Source organism: Gorilla gorilla, chromosome 2 (genome assembly GCF_029281585.2).
Source record: "Gorilla gorilla gorilla isolate KB3781 chromosome 2, NHGRI_mGorGor1-v2.1_pri, whole genome shotgun sequence".
NCBI lineage: Eukaryota > Metazoa > Chordata > Mammalia > Primates > Hominidae > Gorilla > Gorilla gorilla.
In genome coordinates, this window is record NC_086017.1 from 188,170,659 (window position 1) to 188,191,239 (window position 20,581).

A 20,581-nucleotide genomic window follows, 5' to 3' on the forward strand; every position below is an offset into this window, starting at 1 on the left:
CCTCATTAATACTAACTTCTGCTTCTACATACTGTAGACCTTTCTGGATGATAGAAATCAATGCAGCGGGTGGGACGAGGGCACCATTTATATTGGACTGACTGATATGGCTTTCTATACCAAAGGTAAATGCTGAATGAGAAAATCCTAAAAAGAAAAGAAAAGGCATGAGAATTTATTTTCCTAGTGGCAACATGCTAAATGACACACAAAGAAAGATCACCATAATCTTTTGAAATCCCATTCTACCCATTTAAAATCCCAGACTAAGGTCAAGTGTGTGTGTGTGTAAACATGTCAGCCTTTACATATTTTCTTTTTCTCTTAATGTACTCTTTAAAATTTCTAGTAAATACTTGATTATATAGCTTCAAATTTTCTAAAATGTCATGGTACACAACTTTTCTTAACAAAAAGCATCAAATGTAAAAGGTAAAACAAGTCTTTGGAAATCATATAATTAAATTGCTTCATTTAAATCAGGCCAAGACAGATTAAGGGACATTTAATATTTCTGTATTATATTTTAATATTTTTTACATCTAGAATTAAGGAACTTTATTTCAAATTTTCTTTCATCCCAGCCCAGTTCAAGTATTCAGCATTTCTCAAAAGTGGTACACATAATATGCTTTAAATAGGAATTCATTCATTCTGAATGATCTTCATTTACTTCATGTAATTGTTATCTACTATGTAGTTATAATTCAATAATGTCTTTAAAGCAATCTAGCACTCAGGTAAAATCTGAAGTATTTAAATTTCTACATATAAATTGTTAAACATCTGATAAATTCAGTATTTTGGAGCTCTTTGGAACTACTTAGGAAAACTAATAAAAATAAATTCAAATATTAAAAAATCATAATGGTTAAATCTCATTTTATGAATTAAGTGCTTTAAAAATACCAATTCTTTGCCACTTAGTAATAACTCATTTATATGAAATATTTAAGAAATGAACAGCTAGCAAATGATTACCTGGTTTATAGGTCTCCATCAGCAATTACTTACTCTTAACTTGAAATACTTAAAACCAAAGCACTTACTTAATAAAAATCTCTTTATGTTGGCCTTGTTTTTTATTAATATCTAGTCAAAATTCAAAGGTAAAATTCTAACAAGCTGATAAACCAAGGGTGGTTATTTTCTTTACTGAAATATTAATCACCATTTATCATTAAGTAGTAATTTCTATAAAGTATTTTAAACAATTCAATTAAATTGTACATGTAATATAGAATATTAATAAACATTTATACTAAACGAAGGAAATAAATGCAGGCTTATTTTGGGTCTTGGTTAAACTGATTTAATCTATATAGTATGTCTGTTGGCTAGCCTGTCTAGCCTAGTTTTTTAGTGTTTAGTACATGTCTTTTTTGGATTTTGTGCTTCCACTCTTTTACTCCTTGTGGTACTTATAAACAGTCTAGTAGAAAATACTGTGGGCTCACAAACAGCATGTGGCTAGGAAAATTTGGTTATTTGATAGTCAGAGTACACCTAAGTTGATTTTCCTTGTAACCCCCTCCTTCTCTCTTTGGAACACCTAACTCATTATGTTCACAACATCTAACCCACAGTGGAAAAGGCCAAGTGGAAAAATGTTACCTCTAAAACCTTGATTTTAGCTCCTGATTTTGCCCATAAGCAAGATCATAATTAAATGCATTTAGTTTTCATAGTTTTCACCTTAATCTGGGCTCAGAGAGATACCAATCGGGGGGCGGGGCGGGGGTGGGGGGATGGGGGCGGAGAAGCACCGTTTTGAATTGTCCCTATCAGGAAGCCCACAACTATCTGAATATGAGTAGATTCCAGATCACCAAGGCAGAAAACAGAATAAGGACGAGGGAGGATGGGGAGAAACAATGAGAGACATAGCAGTAAAATCCTTAAGCAGTGAGGTTGGAGATTCCTGTTTTCAATTATATAACCCCTCCCTGAATAAATTCACAGTAAATCATCCATAGTAAAAACAGGCAAACACCAAGCAGTTTAAGAGATTTAAGAAAACTTCAAGACAGAAGACACCATTTACAGAGGGCCTATACCATATGCTAGATACTGTGTACACACATATAATTTTATTATTTTATAATCTAATGGAAAATCACAACTAATAAATGAGAAAGTACAGATTCAAATTCATTCAGAGACTCTACTACTCCTCTTGAACAGTTAAAATATGGTCAAGGATAAAGCTAAGGGAGAGACTGAGCTCCTGTTTCCTGATAGAAAGTAAAAGACTACATCACTGTTTTGTTTTCAACTCAGGGTCCTGGAAAGTGGTTGCACAGTGCATGAAACACTGAGCCATCTTATTGCCATATTTACTGCCAAGGTTTTGAAAGTGTCTTGACTTATGTAATGCTTATAAATTTGTTTGAAGTACATGATTTCTGTATACTTTATTCATGGCTGCAATTTAAACAGTCAAAATTGTTAAATTTAGACCCTATTTAATTAGCTTATAGAGTTTAAGTTTAAAGTAATAATATGCCCAAGAATAGCCTAAGAGTTGCAGGTGGGACTGTGCCAATTTCTGGCTGGAATGTTGCAGATATCCTGAATTTGTTCTGTCAGACCAGGAGAAAAACTATCACAGGTGCTTACATGCATCTCAAGGTACTACAGATGTACTTAGGATGCTCTCAAATAGCAATGAAACATCCCTGAAGTAGTCATTAGCATTGTTTTGGCACTTCTCACTAATGTTTACCCTAGAGAAGTTCCAAACTTAAATGCTCTGCTTAAATGTTGAATTCAACTAGAATATTTTCTTTATTTCTAGCCATGGCATTACATAGCAGTTTAAAATTACTATGTTCAAAATCAATTTTCTTCTTCCCCTCCCTAAAACTCCTTTTCCTTAGAAACTTCTGATCTCATTTCACTACACCTGAAAGTCATAGTCATCCTAACTCCCTCTTCTCTCTCGGTCCTTGGCATTTGACAGTTTACCAAATCCTACCATCCTACTCCAAATCCTACCACTCTACCATCTGTAGATGCTCATCACCTTACCTTTTCTGCCAGATCTGCGTTTAGTCCCCATTACCCTTTGCTATATACATTTCTTTCCCCTCCTCAATTCAGTACATATGCCAAGCTACAACTAGACCATTACTTGTAAAACAAAAAATTGAACATATCACTTCTTGCTTGAGAATTTTCAATGATCCCCTTGGCCTTCATAATAAAGGTCAAACGCCTAATTATGGCACACAGTTGTTTCTGTAATCTGGCTCTTCTGTCTCTCCAGTCTCATCTCAATACTACACACCCCGTCTCACTCCCATTACACAATAAATTCAAGTGGTGGCAAATTACATCTAACATCTTGAATATGCTGTGTTATATATCATGCGTCTGAGCCTTATGTCCTCCTTTGCTCTTTCTCCTATCTGAATGGAGGTGAAATCCTCTTTCACTACACCAGGGCTAACCAGTCTCTCCAACGCTGATCCTAGAATTTCTGTATGTGTGGCACTTACCACACTGGTTATCAACTCTGTGGCTATGGTTGTTTGCCTGTGTGTGACTACCAGACTGGGATCATGACAAAAGGGTTTAAGTCTAGTAATCCTTTAATTCTGGGAAACTAGCACATTACCTGAGTCAACAAGTACTCAATAAACATTTTTTAAATTAGAATGCAATTATACTATAATGTATTTTGGCACATCAAAAAAATCTGTGACTCCATAAAAGCATATGACTTAAGTCTTCCTTGGAAAAATCTAAAACTTGAACTAGTTTTGTGCCAGAAGCTATTTCCATTTATCTGTAAATATATATGCAGAAAAAGGCTTTTTCCAGGGACAGCTTTTGATTTATATAATAGGAGGCAAAAGAGACCACCTAAATCTGTTAGATGTTAAAATCCGGCATGACCATCTAAAACAGCATCCCTTCTTTCCAAGTGTAAGAGCAAATCTGATAGTACCTCTGTAATCAAGTACTCTAAACATTGACTAGGGTATTGAGACTCAGGGAGAAGAGAGACTCCAGAAAGAAATAAGACTGAAACACATGAAGTATATAGTCATTCAGTGACAGAGACGAGCAACGACAGCTGGCAGGGAGTGGGGTGGCACGCATGAGATCACAAAACAGCCATTTTCTATAGATCGCTTGTTTCAGGAAGTGCTTTCTGTAAGGATGTTAGGGACTGTGTTCTCAAAGGGGAGTTAGTCATATAGAGCCTGCCAACTCTACCTTGCAAATAGGCAATACAAGAATAAGAAAATGGACTCTGAACACCATGGTTATGGTACAGGATGACCAGATGAGACAAACTGGTAAAAAAAAAAAAAAGGCAAAGCTTAAATATGACCACAACATACTGCCCTAGTCTGAAACGAAAATCTGATTGATCCAAGGTCCTATATAAGCTTCAGGTCAGAAAAGCCCAGCAAATTATACTCATGTTCTCATCATCAAATGCTTTCTTGACTCCAACTCTGCCCTACAGATCCAGATTTTAGAAAAGGTAAACAGGATGGGGAAAAAATGACACAGGGGATCTTTGTCATTGAAGAGCTAGATCTAGTACTGATACACTAGCTATAAAATTTCGTGCCCTAATTTTGCCATTAAAAATACATGTAACTATGAACATTTTATATAAATAATACTTTCTGAAATAATTTTAATAGCATCATAATATTCAGCCAGTAAATTATTCATGCCATAGCTGGACCTTCGAACTTTTCCAATGATCACTATTTTAAAAGAATCTTACCTCAAATATCTATATGTATAGGCTTTTGCCATGTACAATGTGTGTTTTTTTTTTCTCCTTAGGATGGATTCCCTCAAAAGCTGAAGGGGATATAAGCATTTTAAAGAAGGTTTTCATCATTGCCAAATTGCTTTCCAAAAAGATTATTAATAATGCCAAAAGCAATTTCCATGTTTCCTTGTACTCTCGCTATGCTGGCTAGTCCTAAAAAACACTGAACAAATTCTCTGTTTGGCAACTATTAAAGGACCATTGTCCTTTGATAAGTGTGTTAGCAGGAATGTGTAATACGAATTTCCTGTGTCAGCAAAAAATGGTAATTCAGCTTACAAAAAGAGGAGAAAAACTTATTTGGGAAAAAAAAAAGAATTATCAGCATTTATGACAACTGCTTGCTGTTTATTGTCAATTAGTCATGGATACAACCATGTGTGTAAAATCAAGGTTATTCTATATTTCATTTGATTATAAAACAAAACTATATACCTACTTGCACTTCTGTAGCTGGTCATCTACTGATAAAAACTAAAAGGCAGACTGAAGGTGGACATACCAGACGCTGAGCTCTCTTCACTGCAGTTCTTCATGACTAGAAGCACATTACTGATAACCACTTTAACCTGACTCCATCGAATACACTGGTAATGTCTGTTCATAAATGGCACTGGGCATAAGGTACATAGGAAGGAATGGCCCAGTTACCTTTATCTGAGTCAACAAAGAAACTGCACTGTAATATTCATTAGCCATTACAGAGCTAATGTGAAACTGCTACAATGAAACAAAAAAATGAATGAATGAGCTATATGTCACATGGTAGTACAGGTCAGAGCTTTAATGTTATACATAAAGGTTAGTTTGTGCCTACTGTGATCACGTTTTCTAAATTAAAAAATAATAGTATATGGTTCTGACTTGTGATTTTACAAATATAACATTTGAAGTAATAATCATCTCAAAAAACAAATGGTATGGTACAAGGCCTGTATTTCTAAGGAGATGGAAAATCCCATTGTAAAAGTTAGGGGGAAAACATGGAGGGAGGGAGGGTGCAAGAGAGATAAGGAGATCCTTCATAAACCAAACTCTTGAAGCCTACATGTATTATCCTTCTTATATATCATCCTGGTTAATACCGTCAACTTGATTGGATTGAAGGATACAAAGTATTGTTCCTGGATATAATTGTGAGAGTATGCCAAAGGAGATTAACATTTGAGTCAGTGGACTGGAAGAGGTAGATCCACCCTCAATCTGGGTGGGAACTGCCTAATCAGCTGCCAGCACAGCTAGGATAAAGCAGGCAGAAGAACATAGAAAAGACTAGATTTGCTGAGTCTTCCAGCCTTCATCTTTCTCTCATGCTGGATGCTTCCTGCCCTCGAACATCAGATTCCAAGTTCTTCAGCTTTTGGACTCTTGGACTTACACCAGTGGTTTACCAGGGGTTCTCGGGCCTTTGGCCACAGATGGAAAGCTGCACTGTTAGCTTCCCTCCTTTTGAGGTTTTGGGACTTGGACTGATCCACCAGTGGCTTCCTTGCCCCTCAACTTGCAGACAGCCTATTGTGGGTCTTTACCTTGTGATTGTGTAAGTCAATTCCCCCTCATAAGCTCCTTTTCATATATACATATATCCTATTAGTTATGTCCCTCAAGAGAACCCTAATACAGATTTTATATATTTCCTTCTTATATACCACCTTTCTTATAAATGGAGACAGTATGCATCATCGGTTATTTTTTAAATAAATTTTTAAAAAGTAATAATATTCAGAATCACTATCTAGAAAGTTACTCATTTTAGTAACAAGGACATTTTGATTTTGCAATTCCAGTTAAGTCTTTCAATTATAAGATGCAACTGTTTCATAGCTTCCAACAGTCAAGTACAATATAAATGAAGAACTTACAGAGCTCTTAGACATGTAATAGTTAAACCCAGTATCAAGAATTCTTTCCCTAAAGCAAATATACAACTGAAGCAAGATAAAATGACATCTTCTTATAGAAAACAGGTTTTCTTATAAGAAAACCAGGTGTCAGAAAGTTCAAAAATAACTGCCAGAAACTATTTCTTCAGAAAAAAAATAAACCACAACTGCAAATAACTAAAGAAGTCAATGGTGACGCAAAAGGTGGGGGAGAGATTAAAAAGGTCCAAACCAGCTTAGTGCCTCTAAAATTAACACTGTATCAGGTTCTACTATATGCAACTTGGCATGTACCAGTAAGTATTTATCTGCATATGGTTGCTAGATAAGTTATTAGGGCAATGAAATTAATGCCCCTGGGCAAACACTAATTAAAGGAACAATACTTTTGAATCAAGTTAATTGTTACTTACAGTATCATATATTAAATACGCTCAATTTTCAAGTCATCTCTAAAGAGAAAAAAATCATTTTATTCCCTAGGAAATATTTGTTGAATAGGGAAGTCTACTTCATAAAAAGGCAGAATGGTGAGGACCAAAGAAATTTGCGTAGGGTGAACTTTCTAGTGATAAAATTGCAAAAAATAAAAGTTACAATAGTTAATAAAAACCCTACAATAAATATATTTTTCTTTAATTAGTTTTGATGAGTCTGAGGGATGGTTTATTTAAAACAGAGATGTCCATCAAATATTTGAGGCTGAATATCACAATGTAAATCCCTTCTCCACAGCAACATATTTTATAGGTGAGAAAAATGAATCTCAGAATTTATGTAATTTTGGAGGCGGGAAACTTTCAACAGACAGTATCTTCTAGTATTGACAACAGTAAAAAATATTTCAGCCTAGAACAATTTAAGTGATTTTCCCCCTGCAGACAGATACCACAGTCAACACTGAACAATATGCAGAGAACAAATGTTAAAAGTTCTTACATAAAAAAAGTATTACTAAACCACATATTTATCAAAACATAAAAACTTTCATAATGTGTTTCTGGACAGTCTTTGATAATGAGACAGGCCAGGCGGAAATTTTTGTTTTGCTTTTTGGAAGTCTTCACAAACCAGTCCTTTGAATGTCTCTGCACAAATCCTTCCTTTGCCACGATGTTCCTTTTCTGCTGTCTCCTAATCCAATTCAGTGCTCTATTGCCGGGAAAGCAGCAGTATAAAGATTCCAGTTTCTTCGGTATTACTTTAGATCTTTCAAGAAACATAGTTATAACCTAAGAGTAATTTATATCGCATTTCTTAGATATTGAATGACTAATTCTCAATAAGTATCATTTGTAGGTTGTGGTGATAAATATGATGAATCCCCAAAACAACCCAGACATTACTGTACTTGGTGATTCTGAATTAGGACCTGTTGCAAAAGTAGCCACATTTAAGTATAATTGGAGATCAGAACCAAAAAACAGCTTTGGAATAAGTGGCAAGTGCCCAGATCTAAAGCTACTATGGGCATTTGTTATGAGTGAGATTCTGAGTTCTGTCTGAACCCTGTCCTGAGTTCACAGAACTGTAACATTCTCAAACTCTCTTCCATATCCTATTTCTGGATGCAATTACAAATAAATATCTCATGGCACCCTTTAAGACATAAAAACGCCTCATTATTTCTGCTATCTCATTATTCCGCCTGACCCACAAACACAAATATACACTTTTAGTGGCAGCCCCTCTTTAGGATATGTTCTCATAGCCCAAACCTCAGCAGATATACATGTATTCCATGTTTTCTACTTTATCTTGAATACTCAGCATAATTTTTCTGCCAAGATTTTGTGAATATGCTAAATGCTTGCCAATTGTCTTGTCAAGTTCTAATTGTCCTACAACTAATATAGACCAGTGGCTTTCAAACTTTATTAAGCCAAAAGAATCACCTGGGGCATTTGTAAAATGCAGATTCCCAGGCCCCACTCAGTGTGACTCTGATGCAGGTAGTCAGGGGCTCAAACTTCAGAATTCTTAACATAAGCAGTTCTTAAATTTATGGCAAGTTGCAGTCCTGGGAAAACTGCCGTAAGTCAAAATGTCATCAGTTGAGTCTGATCTTTCCCTATAAATCATAATGTAAACAGGAAGTTACAATTTTTACCAAGGGACTGATTTGCACATTTTTAGACATGTGATTTAGCATCACCACTACACTGTAAAGTCTAAAACTTTCTAAAGAATACACAAAGGACACCTAAGAACATACTAAACAATTATGGAGAACTTGATATATCAGTCTACCATACAAATTTTTTTTTAATTCTTGGTTTATTTTTATTTCAACATAAAACACCTTAAAACATGGAATTTTGAAGGGTTTTTTCTCTAAGAAGAAAAGCAAGTTTAAGAAGACTTTTGGGCTGGGTGTAATGCCTGTAATCCCAGCACTTTGGGAAGCCAAGGTGGGCGGATCACCTAAGGTCGGGAGTTTGGGATCAGCCTGACCAACATGGAGAAACGCCATCTCTACTAAAAATACAAAATTAGCCGGGCATGGTGGTGCATGCCTAGAATCCCAGCTACTCGGGAGGCTGAGGCAGGAGAATCGCTTGAACCCGCCGCCGAGATCACACCACTGCACTCCAGCCTGAGCAACAAGAGCAAAACTCCGTCTCAAAAAACAAACAAACAAAAAAACCCACAACTTTTGATAATATTTAATCTACTCGTTCAGAAATTAACTGAGAATATTATTTTACTGCTCCTTTTTACTGTTTTCTTACAGTAACATCAAGTATCAATTTGTGGACTTTTGTTTAGAAAAAGAAAAATATTAGTGCTCTCATTAACACCACTGAACCACAAGGTAGTGCTGAGCTATTCAACTGTTTCTAACTTCCAAAAGCAGTAATTTTATATGGTTCAACCTAAATAGTTGTCTTTACCATACACCAACAAGCCTTTACAATATATTTCCCATCTACTGATCCTTCACAATGGTTTTTGCTCCAGTGTCCAAAAGTCTCAAAGCTCTGGCTTAAAAGGTGATTAAATTTAAAAGCAGAAAGAAGAGTTTGCTTTAACCCAACGAATTTTTTCCATTTGGGTTCAAAGTGCTACACAACTTTCAAACACAAGTATTTGAAATTGTTGAACTTGTTTACAAGTTACATACCTAACAATCACTAGTCACTACTTTTTCACTTTATTAATCATTTTATCTTATTCAAAACATTCTTTAGATCTGCCTTCAGTACCAGTCTACCAGTTTAAACAAAGAAAACAAAACAAGAGCTATTAACTTCAAAGCTTCATTATAAATTATTCTCTGTGGGCTTGGATACTAATCTCTTTCCCTCCCTGTCCTTCTGGACATCACTTTCACAGCTGTTACACCTCAGACAGGGGCAGTGATGGTGCTTGGGAATAGAAAACCCCTACCCCCAAAAAATGCTCAGCACTGAAGAACAGCTGGGAACATCTCAGCAAGCAACAGGCTCTCAGACCGAAAGCCATGTTTGTATTCCTTGTATAGGAAAGGACAACTAACTATGCCATACAAGAAGAATGATTCAAGTCTCAAAACCATAAACTGAGGGCTCAATATTCTACAAGCTTAGACCTCTACTTTATCCTTCCATCCTCCCTCACACTTGACTACCAAAATTATCTTTTTTATGGGGCACCTCACCTTACTGCTAAAACATTACAGTAACTTTAAGGCATAATTTCTAAAATTCAATCTCTAGACCATGACATTTGAAATCACCAAATGCTTTCATTTTTTAGTAGCAATCGGCATTTCCATTGCAATTAATCTTTCTCACCATCCTATACCTCCACCCATACCCAACCATGTTCCCTCTTCTACTTTTAAATTTTTGCTTAATCCATCCACATTTCCCCTTGCAGTATTCCTTCTGTTTTATCTATCAATAAAACTTGGAAGATCACTGATTGATTTAATATTAGTTGCAAATGGCTTTCAATGATTTCTATTTATAATTACTCCCATTACAATAATAACAATTCAGATCAAGGATACACTTAATTCAAATAATAATTTTGAAAGCATTCTAGGAAAATACTGTTAATTTAATTTCCAAAATACTAACTACAGTTAGGACCAACAACATTTAATTGAGAATTCTGGATATACATTATCAAACTGATGGTGGCTAAAAGTTTTTATGTTCCTACTAAACATATGCAATAATCTCACCTCATAACAGATTATAAAAATGGTCTTTGAACAGCGAAAGCCAAACTGTTACAAATAATTGCCTTGTTTGCAACATATTTGAAAGAGTCAGAGAGTTAAACCATGCAGTAAAACATAGCTTTAAAATGGCAGTCCAGACATTAAGAAAACATACAAAGTTCAACGGTTTGGACTGATACAAATTTCAAATGCATAAAAGATTATTTTGAGAATATTAAAATAATTTGAGGCCTATTTACTTTATAAAAGTACTCACCTGACTCTTGCAAGTATCTATATACCAAGAAGTTGACCTCATCACTGCTTATACTCATCTTTATTCCCACTTAAACCATGAGGTCACAACACAGGATATAACCCTAAAAATAAAACAAAGTTAATTATTTTCTCAGTAAAATATTTAAACAAGATGTAAACAATGTTGTAAAAACCATTTGATTTTATTAAATGATGTAAAACGAAAGTTCTACATTGCCTAATAATAAAACCTGACAAAGTTGCTTCCAATAGTTAGGAAAATGATTATACAACCAAAACATGGCTGGTGTTATTTTTCTTCAAAGTAACATACTGGCAAAAATAAAACAAAATTTTTTAGAGGGCTTTAGCATAATATTTTAATGATTTTATCAAATAGCATAAAAAGTTGCTCACTTTTTCTCCTTAACTGTAAAAAGAAGTAAATTTTAAAAATAAAAAATGTTAGTTATTTGCAAGAAGGCTGATTTAGTTAAAAAAGAATATTAGTTACTTGGGAAAAGACCATTGGGTGGGGTAGAACCATGAGTTATCCACTCCAGTTTTATCTATGAAACTTGGCAGGATATGAAGTCTCTGTTTTCTCAACATCTCATCTGTAATGTTCAAGTCTCAAAAAGCTCTAGGTATGTATGAGATAGGCTGGAATACAGTTCCCAAAACTCAAATGATGCTCTTTTACTGGACATACTTAAACCTTAACACGAAGTGGGGGAAAAAAGAAAACTGAGGCATGACTCAAATATATCTAATTATACTTATTTGTCCTCATGTCACAGAAATGGTTTAAAGGAGAGGTCAGGAAACTTTTATATAAAGAGCCAAACAATAAATATTTCAGGCTTTATCAGCCATACAGCCTGTTACAATTACTCAACTCTGCTGTGTGGTGCAAAAGCAGCAACACACAATATGTAAACAAACGAGTGTGGCTGTGTTCCAATAAACTCAACTTATGGACACTGAAATTTGAATTTCATAATATCATTGTATCATAAAGTATTATTATTCTGATTTTTTTTTCCCTAAGCACTTATAAAAATGTAAAGACCTTTCTTTGCTTGTGATTCTTATAAAAGGAAAGCGAGCTAGATTTGGTCCACAGAGTGTCGTTTGCCGATTCCTCTTTAAAAATGATATATTCACATCTATTCAGCATAAAGAAATATCTAACGTGGAACTATGCTGGTTGTCCTGTGACATCATGGATTTCTTTATGATATAGTTAACAGATTTTTTTAAAAAATCAAAAATTAACAAGCATTTGAGTAGGCTACCAGGTGACAAACTGCTACTGCCCTACATTGAGGACAAAGTGGTGACTAAGTACCACCCATCAAGCTTGCATCTCATAGGGAGAAAGACAAATGGGAGGCAATGACAATTTTCTAGTGGACACACACAGAAGAAGCCCTAACTAAAGTTAGCAGTCTAGGAACACATTTAGAAGAAGTGTCCTTGGTATTCAGACTAAAGGAGGGGCCCGAAAACAAGGGTGCTTGGGGAAGGGAGGGAGTGAACAGGAGCATCCCATGAGCTGCAGCAGGTGTGGAAGGAATGAGTGAGGACAGAGACGAGTACGGCTTGAAATGCAGGCAGAAACTATATTCAGGAGGACCTTCAAGGCAGCACTAAGAGAAAACAAATCCATTAAACAGTTTCAGGAAGAGCAGGGAGAAGCACAGACTATAAAGAAGCTAGATTGGAGTAAGAGGAATTAGGGAGCCAAATTAGGAAAATATTGCAGTAACTCAGGAGAAGACTAAATCCTGGACTGTCACAGAGGAACATTGGGGTTCCAAAAATATTTAGAAGGTAGACTCAATGGTAACTGACTGGATGCATAGTTGAGGCATAGTTGAGGAAAAGGAAAGAATCAAAGGTTTCTCTCTGGACAACTGAACGGTTGGTACTGTCAATTACTGAGATGGGAAACCACAGAGGAAGAGTGACAATTATAATATCTTCATCTAAAGAAAAGGTACCCTCTTCACCAAAAAAATTAATTCAAAGAGTACAATTAACTTTATATAACCTGAATGTTTATTACATGCTTAATGGAATAAGTCAAATACTCTTTTGAGGATACTGGCCCAGGGCACTGGTCTAGATGTACTATAGTACACTAGATGGTAAATGTTCTGGCAGGACACCTTGTTCAGCTTTAGCCTAACCACCAGTAAGGTGTGGTATTGTGCTCGGCACACATAGCAGGCACTCAGTCAATTCTGAAGGCATGCTAAATTGAATGACTTTAAAAACAAAACATCCAACCCCATCCATGATAAAATTATAAGAAATTAAATCATAATTTGATCAATCATGAATATGTTTGTCACAGGGAACAATTAGCAACTATTTTATTTTTAGGATTTCCCAAAATGAGATGGGCTAGGTGGAATCCAACTGAAACAGACTGACAAAGAAACAGAGTAAATTTTCTTTTCCCCTAATATCATTCAGTCCAAAACTTGGATGAAAGTATCCAACCTGCAAAGGTTCTTCACAATGCTCATTCTGATTAGCAAAGGCCATCAATTTCCCAGCTGAAACTAGTAACAAGTGATGCTTCAGCACCACCTAATGCATTCCAGGGCAAAGAAAAATACAAATCAAAATGATATAAATTATTGCTTTTAAAAATTCCTGCAATAAATATATATTGCTAGTATATTTTTAAGTCATAATAAAAAATACCAAATAAGAGCAGGAAAGTTATCTGTCCAAACTGCTATAAACTGATTATTTAATTGATCATAGTGCTATATTAGTTCCCGGCAATTAAAAGTAAGTTTTTTTTTTTTTTTTTAAAGGAAAAAGACCTTGAAAGGCTTACTTCTAGAACAACTTAAAAGCCTATGTGCCAAAGAGTGAAATTAGAGAAAATGCCACTACTTCATGAGTGGACTTAATAAGGCTTTGCAGAACTTGTCCATTATGGTTTATTTATATAGCCAAATGAATGCTCTAGGATGTGATGTAGTCTTCACCTGCCCGCACGAGTACTAAATACTAGGAATCAGATCTCAAAGAGTACACAAGAAGACTTACCACTATAGTTCCTCCATTATGGTATCTTTTAGAACAACTGTCTTTAAACTAGGTCACAAAACAGCACTGAGACACTCATCCAGTCTTTACACTTCACCACCCAGGTATCAGGCCTGATGAAGAGCATATCATGCATAAATGAAGTCCTGCCCTCAAAGAGCTTATGGCTTATTAAATAAACAGGATATTCAAAATAGACACTTCCTAAATTCACAAAGGATTTATTTGTATATTCTACCTGATCATATTTACTCATTCTTAAATAGTAACTGAGATCCTCCCAAAAATTAGATCTTCGTAACTTTCCTCCTCTCAGAAATCACTTGTATACTCATAAAAGCTTTTATTTAAAATTCCAATCACTTATAGGCAATCAACTACTTAATTCAAACCATAGCTATATTAAAGTAGCCAAAAGCAAATCCAAAATTAGTCTTAATATTTAGCCAATTGGTGGCTATATTCAAAAGTTCACTTAATATTGTAAATGTTCACCATGAAATATCATTTTACTGCATAACTTTGTAGCCAATAATTCAGCAAATATTACAAAAACACAGGACTAGTGAGGCAATCTAGCTACGACTATTCAGTGAACTGAATATGTACAGCATTTTCAGCATCACAAAACTGAGTTCAGCATATACTCACTGGTCAACTACTGTTCCAAATATTTAATCCTCTCCTAGTTCTTCTACACATCAAGTACTACTTTAAATGTCACCCTCAACCAAGACAGACAGCATATTCTTTTCTGATTCCATTCTTGAAGCCAGGGCCCAACTGTGATCCTCGATTACATAATTTTAAATTTAGATGACTGAAAAAAACAGTGAAAGAGTTATGGACACAAAGAAAGAAATAAGATTATCTTCTTAAATCTCCTAGCTATGGCACATTTTTAAGAGATCTGGACACTCTTTGCATGATCTAAAGTCAAATGTGTAATCGAAATTACTTTATCTTACAAACATAAGTTAGTCCAAAACTAAAGTATAATTATAACTTAGATGTGACGAACTTAAATTACTTTTCCTTCTCTTTTTCATTGGAATCCAGAGCTCGGATGTAAATTAAAAATAACATCTTGGATGGCCTATATGATTTTAGACAAGTGATGCGAATTTTCTGGGTCTCTGTGTCATCTATAAAATGAGAAAATGGAATCAGACAGTCTCCTCTACTTCTAAACTTCAAAGACTTGAGTCAGTATAAGTCACAGAGTTGTATACAGGAACCTTGCAAGCTACCTGAGAGTATGAGGTCATAAAGCAATTTTTAAGAAAGCATTTTTATAGGCCTAAAAAATGTATTAGAAGACCAAACTCAGGGTCAGATCTCAGACAGACATCTCCAGGAATTAGGAAAAGGGAAAACAATAAGCTCATCTCATTAAGAAATATTTCAGTACCTATTGCACATGATGTTTATTAAGACTTAACCTTAATAAACACCAACATATAAAGACATAAAAAAAACAGTACACCAGCTGGTCATGGTGGCTTACACCTATAATCCCAGCACTTTGGGAGGCCAAGGCAGGCAGATCACCTGAGGTCAGGAGTTTGACACCAGCCTGATCAACATGGTGAAACCCCATCTCTACAAAAAGAAATACAAAAAAATTAACCAGGCATGGTGGCGCAGGCCTGTAATCTCAGCTACTCGGGAGGCTGAGGAACGAGAATTGCTTGAACCCGGGAGGTGGAGGTTGCAGTGAGCCGAGATCGCACCACTGCAGTCCAGCCTGGGCGACAGAGGAAAACTCTGACGAAAGAAAAGAAAGAAAGGAAAGGAAGGAAAGGAAGGGAAGGAAGGGAAGGAAGGGAGGAAGGGAGGAAGGGAGGAAGGGAGGAAGGGAGGAAGGAAGGAAGGAAGGAAGGAAGGAAGGAAGGAAGGAAGGAAGGAAGGAAGGAAAAACAACACACTAAATCAATTATTCATTAGTTAACTGAGACTTCTAGTATCAAATTGGTTTCAATTGTGATCTAAGCCAGGGATCTGCAAACTACAGCCTGTATGTCAAATTCAACCTGTCACCTATTTTTGTATAGCCCACAGGTAAGAATGGTTTTCACAAAATGCTTTTTTAAAAAACAGAATATTTGTTGTTTATTTGATGATAGGGAACACTGACTCATAATCTCAATTAAGCAATTTTTAAAAGTCTCAGCAAAGCTCTTGAGGCTTGAAAGCAGTAAACTAGCATCCATTATATGATGAGTCAACTTTGATTTAAGTCCAAGAGTCATTAGCTACAAATTTATTTCTTTTTATACCCAAAAGACCTCTGATGAGCTGCCTCATTGCCCACAGACATTGACTTCAACTTCCTAAATGTATAAAAGTGATTATTTACACAGATTATAACTAAGATCCTTCTAAAACATAAAAATACATATCCTAGGAAATAATAAATATGTATGGAATAACTGAATAAATTACAGTCAAGGTATATCAACAGGGGAACAAAGAAGGACAAGAAATGAAAATGCTAAGAGATAAGAAGATAGGTCATACTTCTGGTACATATTTTCAATTACTAAGCAGTAATCAGTCACAGAACTTAAGGTAAAGCAATGTCAGTCTGGCAAAAAATTAGAAAGTCAGATATGAAAAATAAAAATTGGCCAGGTGTGGTGACTCCCATCTGTAATCCTAGCACTTTGGGGGGCCGAGGCAGGTGGATCACCTGAGGTCAGGAGTTCAGGGCCAGCCTGGCCAACATGGCGAAACCCCATCCCTACTAAAATACAAAAATTAGCCAGCATGAGGCAGGTGCTTGTAATCCCAGTTACTCAGGATGCTGAGATGGGAGAATCACTTGAACCCAGGAGATGGTAGCTGCAGTGAGCTGAGATCGCGCCACTGCACTCCAGCCTGGGCAGCTAAGCAAGACTCCGTCTCAAAAAAAAATAAATAAATAAAAATAAACTAAAATCAAGATCTGTCAAAAATCTGTCTCACTAGCATAAAATACTGAGTGTGTCTGAATAGGAATCTGTATTACAATAGAAAGCTAATGAGACTTTATCAACTAAAACTAACTACTTATTCTAGCTTTGGAACAGACATGTTCTGAGAATCTGTTTTGTTTTTTTTTTTTTTTTTTTTTGACACAGAGTTTCGCTCTGTCGCCCAGGCTAGAGTGTGGTGGCGCGATCTCGGCTCACTGCAAGCTCCGCCTCCCAGGTTCACGCCATTCTCCTGCCTTAGCCTCCCGAGCAGCTGGGACTATAGGCATCCGCCACCGTGCCCGGCTAATATTTTGTATTTTCAGTAGAGACAGGGTTTCATCTAAGAATCTTAAAGAGTGGAACACATGCTAAAGCTTTACAAGGACAGTTAATCACCTGAATAGATGGGAACTCTGCTTAAAACTCAAATATTATAGGAAGAACAAAGAGAAAAGGAGGCCAGGGTAATAAATACTACCCACAGTAATGTTTATGAAACACTGTATTAGAAGAAGATGTGGTTATTCCTTGGTTCCTCATGAGGGAAAAAAATCCTAAGTAACTCAGACTAGTAAGTAAATCAAAACTTGTGTCCATGGATTGGTTATACTCAGTCAATTCGCTGGAAGGGCTAGAGTAAAAATGTCCAAAAGATTGTTCAGGAAGCAGAAATATGTGACTGATAACAGCCCAAGTATCAAAGTATAGTTTTAAAAAAAACTGTAAGGAAATCAACATCCATCCCCCCCAGGGCAATAAATGCTTGCTCAGATCGAGTGAAAACGATGCAAACTAAATTTAGTACTCAGCTAACAGACTGACACATACAGATGTGCACTCACACACAACCCAGCTACTAGTAAACCCAGAAGAAAAAGGGAAAAGAATATGGAGTAAAGATAACTGACATAAATTGGAGAAGGCTTCCAACTTTTATTGAAAACTAGGAGAAATCCACCATGAAAGTCTCATAGGTCAATTTCACAGGATGAGAGAAAACAGTTGGCAGTACTGTCATATAAAATGTACTATTTAAAAAACAGGCCAACAAAAAAGCCCCCAGGGCACATGGGCTGGGGAGAAGAGAAGTACATCACTCCATAACCACACTGAGGCCCTACTGTGTACATTCCTTATATGTGCCCCACCCAGTCAAGTTACAGATTCTAACTGCAAAGTTAACTCTTAATATTTCTTAATAGAATAGTACCTTCTTAGAAGATTCTTTCTTAAAAGACACACAGCAATGTACTTCACTGTTAAGGCTGTTCAAGGTGTTCAAAACTTAAAATCAGATATGGTATTCTATTATACTAGTAACAAAATGTGATCAACTTTTTATTTAGCATAGTAATTGGGATCCATAGACCCCTGGAGTTCCCAAGACTTTTTAAGGGAACTGTGAGGTCAAAATTACTTTTATGGTATTACTAAGATATTACCTCCATTTTTCACTCCATTGGCATTTGCACCAATGTTACAAAGCAATAGTGGGTAAAACTGCTCACACCTTAGTATTACGAATCAAGACCTGATGGTATTACTAGTAGTCATTGTATTTTTTCACCACTATGCACTCAAAAAAAAAAAAAATTCCCTGAAGAATATCCTTGAATGAAACAGAAAAGGTGATATTATGAAAATCTTAAATGTTCAAATACACATCTTTTTAATATGCTACGTGTGTAACAAAGTGCTAAGTAACAGAGTTACTTCCGTTGCATACTAAAATGATGGTTGTCTCAAAAAACAGGACTGCAATGGTTTGAATTGCAAGTTACACTAGCCACTTTTTTCATGGAACAGCGTTTATACTTCAAAAAGAAGAAATGACAATATAGTTATTCAGACTGGGGATTTGGCAGACATTTTCTTGCAAATGAATGAAATGGCCAAGCGCAGTGGCTCACGCCTGTAATCCCAACACTTTGAGAAGCCGAGGCGGGTGGATCACTTGAGGTCAGGAGTTCGAGACCAGCCTGGCCAACAAGGCGAAACCCTGTCTCTATTAAAAATACAAAAATTAGCCAGGTGTGGTGGCATGCACCTGTAATCTCAGCTACTTGGGGGGTTGGGGCAGGAGAATCGCTTGAACCCAGGAGGTGGAGGTTGCAGTGAGCCAAGACAGGACCACTGCACTCCAACCTGGGTGACAAAGAGAGAGTTTGATTTCAAAAAAAGAAAAAAAATACATTAGTAAGTAATACAAAATTTCCATTTTAATATCTGATACATTTAATATTGATAACTATAACCCACATAAACAAAAGCTCTTTGAGATCATCAATAAATTAAGATTGTAACAAGATCCTAAGACCAAAATGTTTGAGACCTATTGAGTCCCTCATGGCAATATTGGTGACAAATATTTTTGTCAAAGAGTTTCTCTGGAAAAACTGGAAAACAGGCTCCTTAGCCCACAGTACTGGTCATATTTTAACACAACCTAAATCTTTAGTTTGGTTTCTGTTGAGTTCATGTTGGAATACATATTGATAAGTTTATACTTAATAAACAAAAAAGGTACTTAAAAGCCATAAATATCAGAGTATCAAAGCTCTAGTTTTGATATAACACATGGCATCTACTAACTCTAAAACATATTGGAGGAATGAAAATTATAAATTTTCTGAGACTACACTTCTATAAATGGACTTCTATTTGGAAAGATTCAATCATTTTACTTAAATTTAGTTTTTCTATCATGAATGTAACAAATGTTTTACTGAGTACTACACTACACGCCTGCCACTGTTCTAGGCCCTTAACACTGTAGCAATATAGAAATCCATTAATATAAAGGAACAATACAGTGAAGAGTGGGCTTCATAGCCAAACTTACCCCATTTGCTACCAAACTTTACTAGGAGAAGGTGTAGGGGAGTGTGGAAGCTGCAGTAAAGGCGCACTGCTCCCGCAACACACTGTCTTTCCTTCTGGTGGGATTCAGCATGTTTTTGTTTGTTTTGCCCAGACTCATCACTTGTATTGTAGAAGGTGCCAAAGGGTTGCAATCCCTTTCCTTCTAACCAAAACTTGAAAGTAGTCTCTCTCTTGCAGCATTTATTTCCCAAGAAAATCCATTCAGGACTCCAAACATGGGGTAGCGTTCTTTACCACATACACAGCAACAAAGAATGCAGGTCTTTGGTACTGGAGAATTGATTCATTACATACTCAACCTGTTTGCTACATAAGGAATAAAGGGAACAGGGCTAGCTGGGCAAAAAATCTGAAATTCTTTATAGCCAGATTTCCAAGTTATACCTGGTACAGTTTCCATACTCATCCCTGTGTACCTTAAGGATATGTAAGAAAGAACAGAGGAGATGTAGGGAGTGAAAGAGCTAGAGAATAGAGAGGCGTATGTGTTTAAAAATGCCAAGAAACTAGTCTACACTCACACTGCTATTCCTGACTGCATCAATAATTGCTGTGGATATATTAGAAGATATTCAAG

At 36.0% G+C, this 20,581-nt stretch overlaps 1 protein-coding gene across 8 annotated transcripts in view; it reads right to left on the bottom strand.

Annotated features, from left to right (window-relative positions):
- Positions 1-20,581, bottom strand: part of TBL1XR1 (TBL1X/Y related 1) — a 173,460-nt gene that overhangs the window by 33,072 nt on the left and 119,807 nt on the right. For 5 of the 8 annotated variants that reach the window (XM_019024155.4, XM_063704393.1, XM_055381798.2 and 2 more), the window contains one exon: positions 2-147. Coding sequence is in view for 4 of the 8 variants with exons in the window: in XM_019024147.4 (XP_018879692.1) it covers positions 2-147 (146 nt within the window). In the remaining 4 variants the exon portion in view is untranslated. Of the gene's footprint in view, position 1; positions 148-11,111; positions 11,215-20,581 lie in introns of all 8 variants that reach the window. The other 3 variants (XM_055381791.2, XM_063704394.1, XM_055381792.2) reach the window with 1 other exon arrangement.